We start from the raw sequence: 21,763 nt of genomic DNA, 5'->3' as shown, positions 1-21,763 counted from the left end.
GAAGAAAGGCTTAAGTTTTGCAAATTACAGTGTCTGGAGACTAGGCACCAGCGAGGTGATCTGATAGAGGTGTATAAAGCCTTGAATGGTTTAAGCATGCTCAATGCTGATGGGATTCTTCCTCTAGCTCAGAAAAATCACCTGAGAGGGCATAAATTCAAATTGAGGAAAGACAGATGTAGGATAGACGTGCAGAAATTTGCCTTTAGCGAGCGGGTGGTTGGTTGGTGGAACAGACTTCCATCCCTTGTGGTGGAGGTTGATAGCCTAAATAAGTTTAAGGCTCAGCTGGATAGGTATTTTGAACGAACAGATGGGTGAAGTGGAAGTGGGTTTTTTTTTTTTTTTTGGCTGATGCTGCATAAGCTTGCTTTCTTGCATCAAATACCTCTACTAATGCTAATGCTAATGCTAATGTCCAGAAAACCCACAAGGAAAAAATTAGGAAGTACACGAACCTGAGACATGAAATCAAGGAGATGTGGCATATGCAAGAAGTATCGACTACCGGTATGGAACCAAAGACCTACATAGCAGCTTAGCAGCAATAGGTCTCCCAGAGAACACCTACAAGGAACTCCAGAAAGTCACAATCCTGAACACCTCTAGGACAGTCAGAGATTTCCTTGACCCACAGCAACACCAGACATTACAACCACCCTGTGTACTTGGTAGCAGTACCCGTCACGGAGTGGAACCCCTCAATCAGGGAGAAATAATATAAGAGCAACAACAATAATAATAATAATAAATAAATTTTTAAATTGTTGAGACTACTCAAGAATCACTGAGATCAAATTCAGACATTGAATTTTCTTCAAATCTGTTCCACTAGAGGTCGCTCTTCCGATTTATTTGATCATTTGTGGTGTGCATTTTGTATATATCAGATATTGTTTGAAAGATTTTTGTTCGATAGACTATGATATTTGTAGATATAAAGTTATTAGTGTTCTTTTTTGATCGTGTTTATTTAAATTATTAAAATTGTAAAAGTGAAGTCACAGTGATCGCATTTGTAAATTCGCTTTATGCCCTAAGGAACTGAATTACAAGTTGATTGTCACTTTAAATTTGTTTACAAATTTCAGTTCGTATGGATCTCCGTAAAATGAAAAATGAAGATAAATTAAGCCTGTGCAGGTGGTATTATAGAGGTTTGTATATATATATATATATATTTCAGCGTTTACAGTTGTGTCAAATGTATTATAATATTCTTAGCAAGTTAAAAAATAATACTTTTTTTGTTTGTAATCCGCTACAGCACATACAGTTAGAGAAGTTTCAATGACAAGTAAATTATGGTTAAGTTAAGTTAGTTTACGCCAGTAATTCGGGATGAATTCGAGTAAAAGAAGCCACTTTCTCCACGAAGTACGGAGGTGTACCCATAATCTGGAGTATAAACCAAATTTTTGAGTTTATTTATTTTCCGGTACTTTGATGCCAGGGGCCATGTGACCTGAATGACATAATGTAGGAAATAGGTGAATAAAGGAAGTACTCTCAACTACATTAAGGTTCTTTATTATAACAGTGAAAGACTGATGTTGATAGAGGAAAACCTTTACCATCGTGCAGATGCCTATGCTAACACAAACTGAAAAGATATCAATAAGTCCCTGAATTTGATGTCTCATGGATTCCACACCTGTTACACTTCCTCAGAGATGGATTGTTATGTTTATATATATATATATATATATATATATATATATAAGCATATATGTGTGTGTGTGTGTGTATATATATATATATATATATATATACACACACACAGTTTTTTATATACACATTAATAGTAAAGATAACATTGCAAACAAAGTTTCATGGTTTGAAGGTGCACTGCTCGACAGAAGCAGACATATAGCACAGAACACAGTTCAGTGCTATATGTCTGCTTCAAATAGCACTTGAAGTGCTTCAAATAGTTGGATAATAAGCACAAACGTTGCTTATAGACAAGGCTGGGAGAAGTGACTGATATGATACATTAACAAAGAACTGAAGTAACTAGATGTGAAGGTTAGCAGGGAGAATGAATATTGCATCTGGTGAAATTTTAAATATGTTAGGTGAAACTTGGTATGCCCAGTGACACATGGAACGTGTTGGGAAAATCCGTACATTGACAAATGGAAATGTTTGAAAGACATAATGAGCTGTTTCCCCGGGATGTGACACTGAACTTTGTATATAATGTTGCTATTGAGATGGTAAAAGAATTATTACAGATCTTATGGTCCAGTGTTCAGGCCTAGGAATTGATATTATTGTTATTATTAGTAGGAGCAGAAAACCAAATGACAGAAGAGTGCAGAATCACTGGCAGAAGGCATCTTAGTGAATAGTAGTAGTAGTGGCATGTGATGCAAGAAAGCATGTGTATGAGCTTAAGCAGCATCAGCCAAAAAAAAAAAAAAAAAAATCACATCATTCCCTCCAAATGCCTGTCCAGTTCCTCCTTAAATTTATTCAACCTATCAACTTCCACAACGACAGATGGAAGTTTGTTCCAGCAATTAACCACCTGCTGGCTAAAGGCAAATTTCCGCACATCTATTCTACATCTGTCTTTTCTTAATTTGAATTTATGCCCCCATAGGTTCGTAATCTGAACAAGTGGAAGGATTCCATCAGAATTCAGCATGCTCAAAACATTCAAGGCCTTATACACCTCAATCAGATCACCGCACAGGTGCCTAGTCTCCAGCCACTGCAATTTGCAGAACTTAAGCCTCTCTTGGTAAGAGGATCCCTTCATTCCCCTCTCCAATCTTGTTGCCCTTCTCTGTACACGCTCAAGTAAATCTACACCTTCCTAAAATGAGGCCTCCAGACCTGTACGCAGTACTCAAGGCGTGGCCTGACCATTGCCTTATACAGAGGGACAATCACTTCCTTTTCCCTGCTAGCAAAATTCCTATATATCATTGACAAAACCCCATGACCTGCCCTGGCAGCCTGTCTGCATTGCTCAGAAAACTTCATATCTGACTGCACAATTACTCCCAGGTCTTTTTCATTTTCTACCACCTTAAGTGTAGTACCACACAGTTGGTACGTTTCTCTGGGGTTACTTCTACCCATATGCAGTACTTTGCATTTGTCAAGGTTAAACTTCAGTTGCCACTTCTTAGCCCATCTGCCCAAATTATCTAGATCCTGTTGCAGTAGCAGACTGCCATTACTGTCATTAACAACCCTGCCAACCTTTGTATCATCTGCAAACTTCGACATTAAGCCTGATATACCTTCATCAATATCATTGATAAATATACAAAACAACAGTGGACCCAACACCGAACCCTGTGGGACTCCACTAATAACATTAGTCCATAAAGAGCCCATTGATTGAATCAGCACCCATTGATTACCACCCTCTGTCTTCTCCCACTTAACCATCCTTTTATCCATTGTAGCAACTTACCATTAATACCATTCTGCTCCCAATTTGTACAATAGCCTTTCATGCGCAACAGTGTCAAAAGCTTTCCTGAAATCCAAATATATGATATCAAAATCATTTTTTGCATCCAGTTCCTTTGTAACCACATTATAATATCCTATCAAATTTGTCAGACAAGACTTTCCCTTAACAAATCCATGCTGTGTCTGAATTATTGCTTCAGTCTTGTCTAGATGATCCTGCAATGCATCTTTAACCAGTGACTCCATTATTTTACCCAGAACAGATAATTAATGATCAATTGAGTATTGGAAGCCTGCTCATTTCTTGGCAGAGATCCAGCATGGTTCTGTATGTTTTTGCATTTGTGGCTTTAAAATGTTATGAAAAGATAAAATTCTCATTCCAGAAATGGCCGAGATATTTGCAAGCACTAATTTCTAGATTTTTGTACTGTTGGCCAAAACTGTCATCATATCCTTTTTTTTAGTGATGGTGGTCTGTGCTGATTTTTTGTCATTTTAAACAAATTAAGCAAATAAGTCTTCATTGATGACATCTGTAAAGCAATTTCTTCTCCAAAAACTGTGAACCTGAAGTCCCCAGACGTGAACAATTTTATGTCATCTGCACAGAGGAAGAACTACAGATGCTCCTCCTCTCGTGAGATTCATGAATGGTCAACAGGTCCTGTAGCTGTTACAGGAAAATGCTTGTAGGTTTGCCCATGGCTGCTCACAGCCGAAAAATTCCAAGTAACCAGCCATGTCAAGCCATGTTAGCTTGTCACTCAGTATTTTTCCTCCCAGAACACCATACTCTCTGCATCACCCCTTGGTTTTTAATTTTAGTGCATTGTCAGTTGTTGTAGACTTAGAAATGTTTAATTCTTGAGTAGTATCATATACAGACATTTTCCTCACATGACCTCCAGTAATCAACCCCTGTGAAACTCTTTTCATGTGCTTATCCTTTCAGCATACACATGTGAAAGGAATGCTAATCACTTCTATAGACCAAACTATTTGCATATTTCTTAGGCACAATTTCCTGGAGTACCATTAGAGGGATCCGCCATGGCTTTCAGTGAGATAGTGTCTATATGTGAAATGAATTTGGAAGTTTTGGGAGGTTTAGTTCTTTCTACAAATAAGTTTGTGCTATTAGTTTGACTGTTTGTGACACAACCTTGTAGATGTGGTGAAAGTCAGGGGAGTACACATTGAATGAATTGATGACATTTTTAGGTATTAGTATTAGTAGTGGCAGAATGATGTGTAGAAGTTTATGCATCAGTCAAAAAAAAAAATCCTACTCATATCATATGTTCATCCCATCTAATAATAATTTGTCTGTTCCTTCTTTAAATTTATTCAAACTATTCACTTCCATTGTATAAAAACATTATGGGAATTCTGTTGTCTGAAAACTTTACTAGACATGTGTTGGACAGACAATTTGTGTGATCGAGACCGTTAATATTATTCACTTCCATGATACCAGATGGAAGTTTATTTTAACAGTCAATCACTCTCTGGCTGAAAGCAAATTTTTGCACATCTTTCCTGCAACTATCCTTTTCCATTTAAATATTTCCCCTTGTTTGTGTTGTATGAATAAGCACAGATGCCATCAGCAGTTAGTTTACTCAATCCATATAAGCCTGAAACATTGTAGTCAGGTCTCCTGGCAAGTACCTTCCTGGAGAGTACCGTTTTGTGCTCCTAATTAATATTAGCATTAACATTATTAGAGGCATATGATGCAAGAAAGCAAGCTTATATAGCATCAGCCAAAAAAAAAACACCCTTCCCATTTCACCCATCCATATTCACTCCAAAAGTTTGTCTATCTCGGCCTTGAATTTATTTAAGCTGTCAACTTCCACAACGACCGATGGAAGTTTGTTCCAGCAATCAACCACCCACTGGCTAAAGGCAAATTTATGCACATCTATTCTACAACTGTCTTTCCTCAATTTGAATTTATGCCCCCTCAGGTGCAGAATCTGAGCAAGAGGAAGAATCCCATCAGCATTGAGTTTGCTCAAACCATTCAAAGGCCTTATACACTTAAATCAGATCACCTCGCAGGTGCTTCATCTCCTGCAATTTGCAGAACTTAAGCCTTTCTTGGTAACAGCAACCCTTTGTTCCACTCACTAATCTCATCTTGTTGGAGTAGCAAACCCTGATTATATGGTGTACTTGCAGCAAAATATATTCAGCTTCTTAACATAATGCAACCAAGGCTACATATGTTAAGAATTTGTAAAAATCTGAAAATTGATTTAAAGTTTAGAGATAAAATTTTACAATTTCTAACTTCAAAATTTGCATAGTTGGCTGCCTTTTGTCAGTGAAAAAGTTGTTTTCCATAATTTATTTACTAAGGACATTTGGAAAGTTTGTGGCTCGAGTATGAAGGGTTTATTTGAGTAGTCTAGTAATATGTTACTTTTCAACATAGTCTTTTTTGGAGTAAATACACTTTTGCGACCAATGCCAATGTGATGATTCCAGCTGCTAAGAAAGTTTTCTCTTGGAGCTCTAGAAATGCATCCACTGCAGTAACAATGTCATTGTCAGTGGGAAATTGGATGCTAGCCAGGTATTTTTTTTTTTTCAAATTAAGAAATATGCGAAAGTCCGATGGTGCTAAATCTGTGAATATGATGGATGGCCCAAGATTTCAAAGCTATACTCATTCAGTATAGCCAAGGTAGTGACAGACTTGTATGCACATTGTCCTGGTGGAACAAGGCTCCTTTGCTTAGTGTTTGTCTTTGATGTTTTCACACAAATACCTCACAAGGTCTGCATAATATGTACCTCTGACTGTCTGGTCTCTCTGAAGATAAGCCACCAGCAACACTCCATTAGCATTTCAAAAAACTGCTACCATCTCCTTTCTGGCAGAAAGATCAACTTGGCTTTCTTTGGAAGGGCAGAAGAGTTGTTTTTCCACACTTTGAACTGCTCCTCTATCTCTATCTGAAAATAATGGACCCATGTCTCATCCATGGTCTTGCAAGGAAATTTGCTGGATCCGATTGTAAATGATGCAAATGTTCACTTTACTTCACGACTCCTGTATGTTTTTGATCTGCTGTCAAGTTTGGGACCCATTGTGCTGACACCGTTTTCCTAGTGAGAACCTCTTGTTATGAGGTACACACGTTTAATCACTCATCACCAAATCATGCACACTGTCAACAACTGGATCGGTGGAGATTATGGGTCTTCCACAGTGTTGGTCATCTTCCAGGTTCTCCCTCTCTCATTTAAGTTCTACTGCTCACTTAACCATGGAATAGGAAGGGACATCCTCCCGAAATGTTGTAACCATATCCTCATGAATTGCCTTTGGCATTAGTCCCTTTTTTCCTACATATTAGATGACTGCATGGTAACTGATTTTGCTGCTCTTTCTTCATTCACACAACTTTGTTGACTTTAGGACCTGTAATTAAAAATATATTTTATTGAAACTACATGAAATTTAGCTTTTTTTTTTTTATAACACTGTATCATTACTACCCTTTCATATTCAGGCCACGAACTTTTCCAACTGGTCTTAAAACATGAAAAATTTATTTTAAAATCCCCTTCTGAATTTTTTAGGTAATCAGCATTCAACAAACTTATAATGCATATGATAAATTATGGCATTTTTCCTATTGCTCAGATTACACACATGAGGGGACATAAATTCAAATTGAGGAAGGATAGTTGCAGGTTGTTGACTGTTGAATGGTGGGTGACTATTGGAACAAACTTCCATATAGTGTTGTTGTGGCAGTGGGCAGTTTGAATAAATTCAAGGAAGAATTGGACAAATTATTGGAGAGGGTGGCGAAGTGATGTGGAGATTTTTTTTTGTTTTGTTTTGTTTTTTTTTTGGCCGATGCTTTATAAGCTTGCTTCCTTGAATCATATGCCACTAATAATAATTAGCATTAGCAAGGGCACATGATGGAAGAAAGCAAGCTTATATAGCATCAGCCAAAAAAAAAAAAAAAAAAAAAGACACCCCCTTCTCATTTCACCCATCCACTCGCTCCAAATGTTTGTCTAGTTCTGCCTTGAATCTGTTTAAGCTATCAACTTCTACGACAGGTGGAAGTTTGTTCCAGCAATCAACCACCAATGGCTAAAGCCAAACTTCCGCACATCTAACCTACAACTGATAATATTTAATCTGTTAAATATTATCAAACTGATATTTTTAATGAAGGGCTTGGATAATCTCCAAAAATTTCTTTGAGTGGGCAACTATAGAGGAATTTGCCTCTCTGAGCCTCCTGCAACATGCTTGCACATGCACACACACACACACACCCTCCCTGCTCTGGCTTAATACGACCTGGATATATATGTTGCGAGAAAAATCCATATGTTGCCACAAAAAGGCAGGTTAATATGTACTGGTATTATTGCCACTAGATTTTTTTTTTACAAAAATACAAAAAAAAAAAAAAAAGTCTTGTTTAAACAATCATGCTGGTATATTGGCTGCAATAAAAGTTAAAATTAAGTTAGCACTCCTATGGTCAGCATAACTATACAGAAAATAAATGGTAATTTATTTATTTCTTATTGTAAGTGAACAATTTAAAAAACAAAAAAAAAACATATGTATTCTTTAATGAAGTAAAGAATATTTGTAATTGCAAGTATTGTTTATTTGTTTAAATTTTTTCTTATCTTCCTAGGTGGATTTTGTTTACTTCCATTCTTGTGGTTTGTAAATTCTGTTTGGTTTTTTAATGAAGCTTTCCGTAAACCTCCTTTTGAAGAACAGAAGCAGATAAGAACGTGTAAGTTATTTTTGTATAGAAGTAATGTGAATACTGAATTAATATATCTAGTCGTTTCTGTATAAAAATTTATCTTATTCATTTTAAGGTTAAAAATTTGAATATCATGAGCTCCTGGTTTATAAATGCTTAATTTACAAACTTTCTTTCTCATGAACAAAAGCATCATGTTTTGAAAGTAAAATGGGTAAGAATTTACAGACTTTCTATCTCATTTACTTTCTCTAATTTACAAACTTTCTCCCTTATAAACAGAATTTTTTTGACACCATAAATTCAATTTATGAACTCTTCTTCAACTTTGTAAAGTGTCACCTTTTGAAAGTAAAATGGGTAAGAATGAAATATTTTCAACTCTTTTGTATACAGTATTTGAAATTTGAAGTTGAAATTTACTATTAAGCTCTTGTAATTAAATTGGAAATTACCAACAGTATCCCCTGTTAAAGAAAAGTGATTTCTTTTCCTCTTTTTTTTTGCCTTTTTTACTAGTTTAATTTATTTCTTAGGGTACTGTTTTGCTGTTCTTTCTAAAGTTATTTCACATTTCCAGTGATAAATAAGAAAATCTGAAAATTTTATTGTAGCTATACAAGATGCATCGAGTTACTATTAGGTTAGCCACACCATAATCATTTATTACTATTTGTTGTGGCAAATAATGCAAGGAAGCAATCTTATACATCAGCCAGGGGGGGAAAAATCATGCCCCACCTCATCTTTCTATCCCCTAATGAACTAATTTGTCTAATTCATATTTAAATTTATTCAAACTACTCTCTTCCACAACACCAGATGGAAATTTGTTTCAACAATCAATTACTCTCCGATTGAAAGAAAATTTTCACACATCTGTCCTCCACCCATCCCTTTTTTTTTTTTTTTTTTTTTTTTATCTTCAATTTAAACTTGTCCCCTGGCAATTAGTTTACTCAAACTATTTAAAGCCATAAACACTTCAAACTAGGTACCTCACAGGTACCTAGTTTCCGAGCACTGCAGTTTTTAGAACTGAAATCTTTTAAGGTACTTTTTTATGTCTTGATTAATCAATGAGACACAAAATGAGACTTAAAAGTACCATTTTGTGTCTTCTTGACTGATCTTGTGTTTGTTCGCTACAGTTGTTCGCACAGATCTACATCTTTCTTAAAATGAGTGCTTCTAGACTTGGACTTGCATGCAGTATTCAAAAGGCGCCTTCGTAGTCAGGAAGGAGGAGCAGTGCGTAGCACACGCTTCTTGATTAGACCGGGGTTTGAGCCTGTCACCACCAAATACGGAGGATGCGGAAAGGTCAGGGAATGACCACCACATATCCCGGAGCAATATGGCCTTAGTTGCTAATGCTCCTAAAATCCAAATAACAGCAGTATTCAAGATATGGCCTAACCATTGCCTTATACAACAGGATAGTCATTTTGTTGTTTCTACAGGGTGTTTCAAAATTATGTATACGCACTTTAAAAATTTATATTTAATGAGCAGTGTGCACCAATTTAATTTTCTTAAACTCATTTTGTAGCTTAAAAATACACAAATTTTTTACAGTAATTTAATATTTGTTTTATTTTATAGATACCTTTAAAATGATGGAGAGTACCCAATTAAGTTTTGAATAAAGAAAGGCAATTATAAAATGGTTGGAAATATGAACTTTAGCATGCTTGGAAATCACAATATGGAACAAAAGCAAACTGGGCCACTGAAAATCCACACATCACGCTACAGGAAGATGTCAGTCTACCAGACATTACTGTGTGGATGGAGCTCTCTTCACATAAAATTATTGGTCCCTATCGATTTGATGGCATTGTTAATGGAAAAAACTATCTGGATATGTTGAGAGATTGTGCTGGACCAAAAATCAGAGACATGTTTGCAGATACATTGGTATATTTTCAACAAGTTGGTGCACCTCCACATTATCATACAGCTGTGCATGATTATCTTGACAGTGAATTTCATGATCACTGGATAGGTTGTCAAGGGAGTGCTTTTGGATATCCTCCAAGGTTTCCAGATCTCACCCCTTTAGATTCTTTTGCTTGGGGACACTTGGAAAAATCAGGTTTACAGTCACAGACTGCAAACATTGTTTTCCTCCTAATGATATTTATTCGAGCCAATGGGAAAAGAGGGTGGGGCAATTATGTCACTACAAATGCACAGGTAAATAATTACATTGTTGCCTTCCATTGAAAGACAGCTGCCTCCATAATGTTCACCAACCTCATGCACGTGCTTCACTCTGTAATACATGACCACGCACAGCATCATTTGATGTTCCATTGTAATATCGGTCGATGAAGAGACCCAATATAGTTTGTATATTTGTAAATATTTTAAATATTTGTATAGTTTGTTAAAAATAGTTTAGTATTTTGTAAATATTTTAAATATTTGTATAGTTTGTTAAAAATAGTTTAGTATTTTGTAAATATTTTAAATATTTGTATTTTGTTAAAAATAGTTTAGTATTTTGTAAATATTTTAAATATTTGTATAGTTTTTTAAATATTTTAGTCCTGATCTTTCGGATGCAACAATATTCCTCATGCATTATGGAACCCAAAGCAAAAGGCCTTTTTCCTAAGTGACCAACTCAGAAAAATGATTACAGAGTGATATTTATTCCACCTTGAGAATGCTGTGTGGTAGCCAATGGGAGAAGAAGGATGTGGTACAAGTGGATGTGGTAATTACATCACTATAAATGCACAAGTAAATAATTACATAGGTCATTTCCTCATTAGATAACGATCATAGTGGCATAGTGTTTGGGTAGGCTCCACCTGTGGTTTTCCAAATCTGCACCATCAGTAGTCTTGTGATGAATACAGAATCTCTGTAAAAGCCAAAAAAATGTGTTGTGTTGCCTATGTAGTTTAGTGTTGGATTCTGTTGTTTGTGCTAGCTTCTTGGCTGCAGGGCTCCTAGGGGGACTACACTTTGCCTGCCATTACCACTGGAAGGTGAGCCAGGCTCTCCATCCTTAGAGTACTCTGCCTGCTCTCCATCAGGGGTCGCCTTAGCTTTCTTACAAAGAACAAAAGAAAAAAAAAAAGCATGAGTGAGAGAGATAGCCGAAGGATGGGAGTAAAAAGGGGGAAGAAGAAGATCAATGTGTTTCGACAGGTGTGTCTTTACGTAGATAAGATTTGACTTGCTCCTTCATACCTCTACATTTTATGTAGAAAAGTGTGCACTGGGGTTGTTGAGCAAAGCAAGCAGGGGCAAAATCCCTTAGTTCATTTATTATATAAATTTTTAAAGTGTATATACATAATTTTGAAACACCCTGTATATATATATATATATATATATATACATACATATACATACACACTGTGCTGCCACTTTATTAGGTACACCCCTGCTGTACACACAAATGGTTTGTCCCACAATGTTGCAAGTCACATGACCACAGTTGTGGATATAATTGCAGCAGAACAACCTTTCTAGTATCAGTTAAGCATAAAAACCGTAGCAAGAATGGGGAAAAGGAGTAATCTAATGGACTTCAAATGTGCTGGGCAAAGCATCTGCGAAATGGCAGTTCTCCTGAACTTTTCACGCACCACAGTTCGAAGGGTGTATCAAGAATGGTGCAACGAACAGTAAACATCCTCTCAACGGCACTCCCGTGGAAGAAAATTGCTTGTTGATGAGAGAGAGGTCAGAGGAGGATGGTTAGAATTGTGCAAGAAAACAGGGGCCACAATGTCGCGCATTCAGTCCCTTGAGGATGTCACAGACATTCTCTCAGACATGCCAGACAAGCTGTACTGGCTACCTGGGAGTCTAAAACACTGATGGAACTGATATTGGGGTGACATTCAAGTCAAGTAGACCCAATTTCGGTGAAGTCCGGACAGTCTGTGACAGCCAAACCCTCTGCTTGCACCTTCACATTGGTGGGACTGTTAGTAATCCTGGATATAACCTCCATGCACAAGCACATTGTGGGTGACCATCCAGGTATGAACCAACGTAAGCATGGGTCGAGGTGTGCGCTCACACCACATGGAGGAATGCCACCCCTGTGTTACCAGGCAATACTAGGTGGTAGATGACTCTCATCAACCAATGCAATACCACCGCTTCGCTTATTGGAGGCTTGAAGTGGTGGAACCCATGTTTAGTCTCCAGAGCCAAGTTCTGATCAACCCTTCCCCATCTCTTCCATCATGCAATATGACTGACGATTTTTGAGGTTATGATGAACATCATCGCAAGATCCAATCTGCCTTACATTTCAAGGATACAGCTCTAAAATGGTGTTCGCAGGTGGGCCGCTAGTTGGTACACTGGACCGAACCTATCAGTAACTCTTTAGGAGGCTTCTGGATCAGCTAGTGTATAATATTGCTACCTCTACTCTGCCAGATAGTGACTGGAGGGAGTCCGAGTAGTGTGTATGCGGGGGGCATTGTCTCAAGGCCACATTATGTCAAGGATATGGCTATATTCTTACCATGTGTACGCCATATCCAAAAATTTCATTACTTCATACAGCATGTCCCCCCTACCCAATTTTTTTACCATTGAATACACTATGAATTGTCAAACTAACAGAGTAAGCTTATCTGCGAAACGATCTAAACCTCCTAAACACTTCCTAATTCATTTCACAAATATATGTAGTCTCAATTCTAATCTCAATGATGTCCATTTCCACTTGCAGTCTGCCAGACCCATGTACTTTTTCTGACAGAATCTCAGTTATCGGTTAATTCAACTACTGCTCATCTCAGTTGCCCAAATTATTCACTGTATGATTCCTTTCGCCTCAAAGGTGATACTTGTGCATATGTCCGTTCCGATATTCCCTGTCTTCCCAGAATTGGTAATCTGGAATCTCCTCTCTTCGATCTTCTCTGGCTTAAAATCTCTCTACATCACTGTGTCAAATTCATCTGTTGTCTTTACTGTTCTCCCAACTCCACTAATCACTTGGAGCTCTTTGACTTCCTCTCTTTGCAACTTAACTTTCTCCAATCCAACTTTCCTAACAGTCAAGTAATTTTCCTTGGTGATTTTAATGTTCACAACTCCAGCTGGCTTACGTTTTCTAGTCACACCAGCCCAACTGTTCGAGATGCACTTTCTAATGACCTTGCACTGATTGTTCATTTACCTACAGGAATACCGGACAATCCTAACCATACAGCCAACACGCTAGACCGTTTTCTCACAAACAACCCTTCTAAATACATGGCCGAAGTGAGTGGTCCTTTAGGTACCTCAGATCACATCTTGGTGATTGTCTCTTCTCCAATGGAGCCTTTATCTCATGGCTATTCCCAACCTCGTATTGTTTGGCATTACAAGAATGCAAAATGGGATGACCTGCGAGATTTCTTGTCTTCTTTTCTTTGGTCGGATTACTGTTTCAAAACTTCTGATGTCAACGTTTGCTTAGATCGTGTCAGTGAAATTATTCTTGTAGAAATGGAATCCTTTATTCCACACTCCACTCTGAAATCTTGTCCTTTATCTAAACCTTGGTTTTCCAATAAATGTGCTAAGGCGGTTCAAGAGAACAATGTTGCATATCGTAATTGGCTTATTTCTAATTCTTCAGTTTCATTTTCTGCCTACACCAAAGTTCGCAACAATTGTAAAGCAGTTATTAATCAGTCCAAACTAGAGTTTGAACAGGCTAAGAGTAGAAAACTTCCTTCGTGCCCTAATGGTAGCCGAGCATTCTGGTCTCTTGCCAAAGCTATTGGCCGCAACTTTTGCCCATCTCTGTCCAAAGCAGATGGTTCTGTTGTCACTTCAGCCAAGGATAAAGCTCACCTGCTAGCATCCCATTTTTCTTCCAACTTGTGTATTAATGATCTTGGTAAAACACCTCCCACCATTCCCAACACACTCCATTCAATGCCTCTTGTGGTCTTCCGTCAAAAGGATTTTGACGAATCTCAGTGGTAATAAAGCTCCAGTTCCTGATGGTATTTCTTCACTTGTTCTCAAAACCTGTGCTCCTGAACTTAACTGTTCTTTGCCACTTTTTTTCACTTTCTTATTCTAAAGGTGTTTTGCCTTCTGCTTGGAAATTTGCTCATATCCAGCCAGTTCCTAAAAAGAGTGACAAGTCTCTCCCATCCAATTATCGTCCCATTGCAATTACTTCTACTCTTTCTAAAGTAATGGAGAAATCAATTAACTGCCAACTCTTCAACTACCTAGAAACCTTCCGTCTGATCAATGATCGCCAGTATGGATTCCATCAGTATCAATCCACTTGTGATATTCTGGCTTATGTTACCCATTTATGGACAAATTCAATGGAAAAGTTAGGTGAAACACAAGCAGTTGGTCTTGACATCTCAAAGGCCTTTGATCGTGTTTGGCATAAAGGTCTTCTAAACAAGCTTCCATCTTATGGTTTGCCAACTGTTTTTTGTAATTGGTTAACCAGTTTTCTCTCTGATCGCTCACTGAGGCTGATGGTAGATGGCTCTCTGTCTTCTAACTTCTCCACTAATGCTGGAGAAGTTAGAGGACAGAGAGGTTCAGTCCTCCCCCAAGGTTCAGTTCTTTCCCCCACTCTTTTCCTCTTGTATATTAATGACCTTCTTCCATTGACTGGAAATCCTATCCATAGTTATGCCTATGCTAGCACATTGCATTCCACTTTACAGTTTGAGAAGCCTTGCCCTACTCAATCAGCTTCAACTTCTCGAATATCCGCTACCAATTCCTTAAATGCCGATCTCCAGGTAATTCTCTAGTGGGACAAAGACAACTTGGTTGATTTCAATCCTTCTAAAACTCAGTCTTGTCTTATATCACGCAAAAAGATTCTTCTGCTCCTATGCTTATCTTTGGTGACACTCCGATTTCTAGGAAAGATGATATATCTCTTTTGGGCATTACCCTGACTTCTTATCTCTCTTGGCACAAGCACAATACAAATATTGCTTCCTCTGCATCTAAAAAACTTGGTTTTCTCTTTCCTCTCTACCATGAAATATTGTTCCCACATCTGGGGCGGTGCCCCCAAAACCACTCTCAGGCTTCTAGATTCCATTCAGAAGAGGTCAGTTAGGTTAATTAATGACTCCTCTTTAACAGAGTCTCTCCACTTTCTGTCTCATAGACGTACCTTTTCTACAAATACTTCCATGGACACTGTTCTTCTGAATTGGCTTCTATAATTCCCGCGCTCTCTTTCAAAACAGTCTGAACACGTGCTGCCACCAGCCAACATCCATTTACTGTCCAACTTCAAACTCACAGAACCAACTTTTCATCATGCTCGTTTATTCATTCAGCTGCCGTTTTCTGGAACAACCCTCCTTCATACGTATTTCCTGAAAATTAGTCTACGGAAGTTCAAGGCTAATGTAACAAATATATTCTTTCTTCTTCTTAACCTCCAACCGAAGCACAGTACTAAGTATTATAGGTTCTAATACCTCTCGTGTTTGGAGTTTTCATAAAAAAAAAAAAAAAAAAAACAACCTTGGTGCGCAGAACAAAATATCGCAACAAACCACTAGTCGCACTTTGTCGTGAATGGGCCGATAGCCACATTGCGTATTTTTGTTATCAATAAAGAACAAGAGAGTATGCCTCCTATGGGCACAGCAACACCAGCACTGGACTATCAAGGATTTGGTCTGATGAGTCAAAGTTCCTGGTGCATCATGTTGATGGAAGGTTCAGAATGTGGTGAAAACTACATGAATCTGTGAACCTGTCATGTCTGACGACTGCTGTGCAAGGTTGTGGGGGCAGTGTTATGGTGTGGGAAATGTTTTCTTGGCACTCGTTGTGTCCATTCATACCCATAGATTCATGTGTGAATGCCACATCGTACCTAAACATTATTGCTGATCAAGTGCATCCATTCATGTTGACAGTTTTTCCTCAGTCAGATTGTTACTTTCAGCAGGTTAATGCGCTGGTGCACAAAGCCCGAATCACTATGGAATGGTTCCTGGAACATGACAATGACTGTTCTTTGCTGCAGTGTCCCACTCAGTCCACGTATCTCAATCCTGTTGAACATCTTTGGGATGAGCTGGAAAGGGCTGTTTGCTGCAGGCCTACACCTCTGTTGAATTTCAAGGAACTGCACGACACACTTATGTCTGCATGGTACTCCATTCCTGCACAACATTTTCAGCATCTTGTATTTTTGTGACACCCTGTATATATATATATATATATATATATATGTAAACTGCTCTGCCATTAATATCTGGACACCCCTTCACAGATGGGGAAACAGGTCCATCACAGAACTTGCTATAAATATGCCCACTGGGCTTCGTACAGACAATTGCAAAAGTGGGCATGCAAGATGACACGTTCAACAGAATTATCTCAACAGTTTAACAGAATTGATCACCTCAACAAATGCTAGACACCAATTAACATTGTGTAAGGACCACAAATCCTGGACTATAGAGCAGTGGAAAACAGTATGGACAGATGAGTTGAGGTTTGCACTTTACCAGTCTGATTACTCTATTATCAGCAAGACAACGCACTCTACCAGTGCGTTGTCTTGCTGATAATAGAGTAATTTGAGGACACAGGTGTGGAAAAGTTGCATTGGCCAACCCAGAGAGGTGATCTGAACCCTATCGAGCATCTTTGGGATGTATTGGATCTTCGGGTACATGCACATCGAGATCGGCCAAAGAACAAAGCCGAACTGGTGGCTGCGTTAAAGGCCGAGTGGAGGAACATATCACCTGATATTTATAAAAAGCTGGTGGAGAGTATGCCGCGAAGATTGAAGGCTGTCACAAAAGCAAAAGGTTTCAGCACAAAATATTAAATGACACAATAAAAGCTCTTTTTTTCCTTTTTTTTTTTGTCTGAAGGCAGGTGTCTGGTAGTAATGGTAGGGCAGTGTATATTATTATTAGCATATGGAGCAAGGAAGCCTGAGGCTTATGCTGCACCAGCCAAAAAAAAAAAATTCTGAATTACCCTGAGAGAGAGACAGAGAACAAGAATCAGAAGTAGAAGGGAATCACCAAGAAAGAGAAGAATGATGATATCCAGCTCAGGTCCCTGGGTGTGCCAAGCCCATACTCACCAGATGTGAGCCCTTCATCAATACAAGACCATGATCTGGCCTAGCAGCCCCTATACACAGTTCAGAGAACTTCATATTTCTATTTAAATTGTACTGAACTTATACAGTAATAATCAGACAGTTCCAGAATCATACCAAGTTTCAGTGCCATTGCGATTTAAGCAAAATGTTTTTTATGTACTCATATATTAACTCAAGAATTATGCCACTGAACTGCAGTTTATTTTCATTGAATATTGCAACAAAGATATTATTTTAAAATATTATTGTTAAAAAAATTAAAATTTTTTGTTAGAACATACATTTTATAAAAATATTATGGTTATCCAGTTGTCGTCTATATTTGGGAGTGAACATTTTATTCTTTAGAACATATCCTCTCTTTACACCATTATATCTATGGGAAGATCACTGTCATATGAGCCTTCACAGGTAGCAGGGTTAGTAGAATCAATATCCTCTCCGCACCGAGTGGAAAAGACCTGAGTTTGAATTCATATGAAGAATTTTTATAGGCTTTTTGTACAATGTGTTCAAGTAAGTTGTCTCAGGTGAGGGCAGGATGGTTTTTACTCCAGAAAACTGACAAATCAACCACAGAACATATGCAGTTTACAGGCAATATATATACAGGGTGTTTCAGTTAAACGTTTCAGAACTTCTAAGAGGGGTAGAGTACATCCTGACAACTTGAAATCATATAGCAATGTGGGGTCGGAAATGCTTTCCTGAAGCGGTGTTGTACACAGAAGCACCATAAAGAAAAGAGACCGTAAGTGAGAAATCGTTTTAATAATACATGAAAAGAAGCAAAAGGTACATGGATTAAAGTAAGTGTTCGAAGTTTCTTCCACTTGATCCACCTATCTACTTGATCTTTCTGCAGCAAGTATTGCCACAACTTTTGAGAGATGAACAGATTTCTGCATCGACGCAACAGACAATGTGGTTCCAACATGATGGAGCCCCTGCCCATTGTAGCGGAGATGTTCGTAACTACCTGGATGTCACATTTGGTCAACAGTGGATCGGACGTGGCGGTCCCGTGCGTTGGCCTGCTCGGTCACCCGACCTATCATGTCTTGATTTTTATTTCTGGGGTCATATGAAATCGCTAGTTTATGACACCCCTGTTGACAATGCTGAGGAGCTGGTTGCAAGAATCGCAGTAGCTGCCGAAGAAATTCGAAATTCGCCTGGAGTATTCCAGAATGTTCGGATGTCCATGCGTCGGAGATGTGAGGCGTGCATTGTAGCCCGTGGAAGAAACTTCGAACACTTACTTTAATCCATGTACCTTTTGCTTCTTTTCATGTATTATTAAAACGATTTCTCACTTACGGTCTCTTTTTCTTTATGGTGCTTCTGTGTACAACACCGCTTCAGGAAAGCATTTCCGACCCCACATTGCTATATGATTTCGAGTTGTCAGGATGTACCCTACCCCTCTTAGAAGTTCTGAAACATTTAACTGAAACACCCTGTATATATATATAGCACAATATGGCCTAAGTTGCTGATGTGCCTTAAATTCTCCAACAACAACAACTGTCATAAAGAATATCTCTTATGGAATGCTGTCCACAATCACAAAAAGCAGCAAACCAGAAATTGGCTTCATTGTACTTTCTATAAAAAAAAAAAAGTTAGTTTGTAACAAAAAAATAGTCTTTCATTACGGTCTGTAATGAAAAAGTAAATGAGATCAGAATTCTTTCCTTGCTGTAGCAAGTTAGTCATGATTGGGAAAAGAAATTTGATATAATTTACTTTCTGTGGTACAAGCAGAACCTATGACCGGATGTCCTTTCACTTATCACTCCAAAATAATATTCAAGAAATATTGAGAAAAAATTCCTAAAAATATGTTTTAACAAAATTTTGTAGTGCCTACCCACATCATATGACTATAAGGATAGACAAGCTAGCTGAAATAGTTATGTTCCTTGGAAGTAAATACCGTTAATTTGTTGCTAGGCTGAAAAGCTGAGTTGATGATGACTGTCTTGAGCAAGGTGAGTGGTGGTCAGAGGTGCATTTATAAATATGCAGGCTCCAGAAAAAATATGCATATAGGTCCCTTCCAGGTTCCCTATAGAGGGAACCTGGAAGCATTTTTCAAATAATAATGTTAGAAAGACTAATCTGATTATCAATTTAACTATCTTTAAGTTTTTTTTTTCCTAAATTTGGAATTTGAGGGTATTTTTTTTTATTTAAAAAATATATTATCTCTCACTGTTATTATTACTATTAAACGTCAGATGTACTAAATGACCTTTAACTTTCCAGATGTCATTAGATCAGGAATAGGAGCTTTTATTTGGGCTGCGCTACTTATAGCATGGACAGTGACATTCCAGATATACAGAGCTGAATGGGGAGAAACAGCTGACAGTTTATCTTTCATTATACCAATAGGAGTACCATAAAGCCATAGAAATATCACCTGATGCAAAATAGACAATAATTTTAAGAAAAAACCTTCCAGCTTTGCTGTGTATATTAAAACAACAAAAAAGAAAAGGAGAAATAATGAGGATCCAAGTTATAATGAACATTTGTAATTCAGAAATTGTTTGGTTATATGACAAATCTACCAATCAGTATATGTATATACTTTTTTTTGACTATTGGTAATATACTTCATGCAAGCAATTGTAATATTAATTTCAGTTGAATATTTGTGTGTGTACTTATTCTATATTGTTAGTGATTAAAGTTTTAATTACACACATTCCACATTTCTGCAAAATTTAAGTAATAAAATTTGCCTCCATATTCCATCATTTATTAGAATTTTTTGGGTAAGTAAATATTCTTATTTTTTGGGTAGAAATATTCTTGCTCAGATTTTAACGCAAAGATTAACTTATCTGAGTTTACATCATGAGTATTAGCATTAGTAGAGGCATATGATATGAGAAAGCAAGCTTATGCAACATCAGACAGAAAAAAAAACCCTTTTCATTTCACCCATCCATTTGTTCCAAATGTTTGTCTAGTTCTGCCTTGAATCTATTTAAGCTATCAACTACCCGCTGGCTAAAGGAAAATTTCTGCACAGATATTCGACAACTCTTTCCTCAGTTTTAGTTTATGCCTCCTCAGGTTTGTAATTTGAGAAAGAGGAAGAATCCCATCAGCATTGAGCCTGCTCAATCCATTCAACACCTCAATCAGATTGTCTCGCAGGTGCCTAGTCTCCATATGCTGCAATTTTCAGAACTTAAGCCTTTCTTTGTAAGAGAACCCCCTTTGTTCCCCTCAACAGTCTTTTGTTGCCCTTCTCTGTACTCATTCTGGCAACTCTACATTTGCTAAGTACTCAAATGTAGTAAACCTGTGAGCCATTCAAGGATAATCTTACAAAAATTTTGAAACCATGTTTATATATTTTATTTTTCTGGTAACAAAATTGATGTGTACGATAAAATACTTTCAGATCCCATTGTTTTTAGAATCACAATTGGTAATATTTCATTTTAATTGTAGATATGTTCAGTAATAAATAAATGTGACATATTGTGAAAAATGTTTTTGAATAACATTGTTAAAATGGTAAAGAAAAGATTATGGATGATTCTCATCTCTTCCTATCACATCTGATTATAAGCAGAGGTGGATATTAAAAACATTAGACAAGAGTTGTTATTGTCAGGTTTTTTTTCACTCCCTTTTAATTATTTTAAAGCAAAATGAAAAGTAACAAAAAATCGGTGATTTTATTTACAGCAAGCACAGAATGAATTACATATGAATGCATCATGTGGCAAGCAGGATCACATTAAGATGAGAGCCTAGAGGCAACTGGATTCCAGTGCCAGCAAAGTGAATAGTATCAGTGAATTTTTTTCTTGTAGTGTGGGACAGTTGAATACAGTATTATTGGGGCCTTTTCCTGTAATTGAGAAGTTGGCCATTTTCTTGTTTCCAGGCACTTTTGACTTAACTCTAGAATACTATACCTCATAAAGTTTACAATGGTCTCCATAAATTTAAACAAACATATCATGCATTAACTGTTACCATAAAACTTAGCATGAATGTATTTTTTTGCATATTTCATTGCTCATATGCAGTGGCATGATTATATTTTGTTAGTAGCTATTCCTTTTTTACTTATTTGTTATTCTCTTGCCAGTAATTATGACATCACTACCCTGGGGTGCAACTTTTGTCAGCAGCAAAGTTATGTAAACTATTAAAAGGTAAATATACATATGCATTAAAAAAAACCAAAAAAAAAAAAAAAAAAAACCTGTTTATACTCTGTGGTCAGTGGAGTTTACAATAAATCATCAATCGTACAGGAACTCCCCGACTTATGCAAGGGTTGCGTTCTCTGGAATGCTACATAAGTTGGAATTTCCCTAAATAAGCATTTAGGAAAATTCCACAATTGCAATTATGCAAGCTGAATTTGATAGAATCAAAAAAGAAATGTTCAATGAATATGTAAATA

At 37.3% G+C, this 21,763-nt stretch overlaps 1 protein-coding gene across 1 annotated transcript; it reads left to right on the top strand.

Annotated features, from left to right (window-relative positions):
* The first annotated feature begins 907 nt into the window (after window positions 1-907).
* On the top strand, window positions 908-19,876 carry pen-2 (presenilin enhancer, gamma-secretase subunit). Its single transcript, XM_090381347.1, has 3 exons — window positions 908-1,157; window positions 8,127-8,231; window positions 19,591-19,876. Exons 1-3 carry the CDS (start codon window positions 1,097-1,099, stop codon window positions 19,728-19,730), a joined length of 306 nt encoding a protein of 101 aa, XP_090237473.1. The 5' UTR covers window positions 908-1,096; the 3' UTR covers window positions 19,731-19,876.
* The last annotated feature ends 1,887 nt before the right edge of the window (window positions 19,877-21,763 follow it).

Source organism: Mastigoproctus giganteus, chromosome 9 (genome assembly GCF_048544385.1).
Source record: "Mastigoproctus giganteus isolate SK-2022 chromosome 9, ASM4854438v1, whole genome shotgun sequence".
In the NCBI taxonomy this organism is placed as follows: domain Eukaryota; kingdom Metazoa; phylum Arthropoda; class Arachnida; order Uropygi; family Thelyphonidae; genus Mastigoproctus; species Mastigoproctus giganteus.
Note: the sequence above shows the minus strand (reverse complement) of the source record. Positions and strands in the feature narration are given on the sequence as shown.

Bases quoted from the DNA above. Each gene is read 5' to 3' on its own strand.
- pen-2 (XM_090381347.1), top strand. From the start codon at position 1,097: ATGGATCTCCGTAAAATGAAAAATGAAGATAAATTAAGCCTGTGCAGG. The intron at 1,158-8,126 runs GTTTGTATATAT...TTATCTTCCTAG, and splicing joins GTGCAGGTGGTATTATAGAG to GTGGATTTTGTTTACTTCCA. The intron at 8,232-19,590 runs GTAAGTTATTTT...TTAACTTTCCAG, and splicing joins ACAGAAGCAGATAAGAACGT to ATGTCATTAGATCAGGAATA.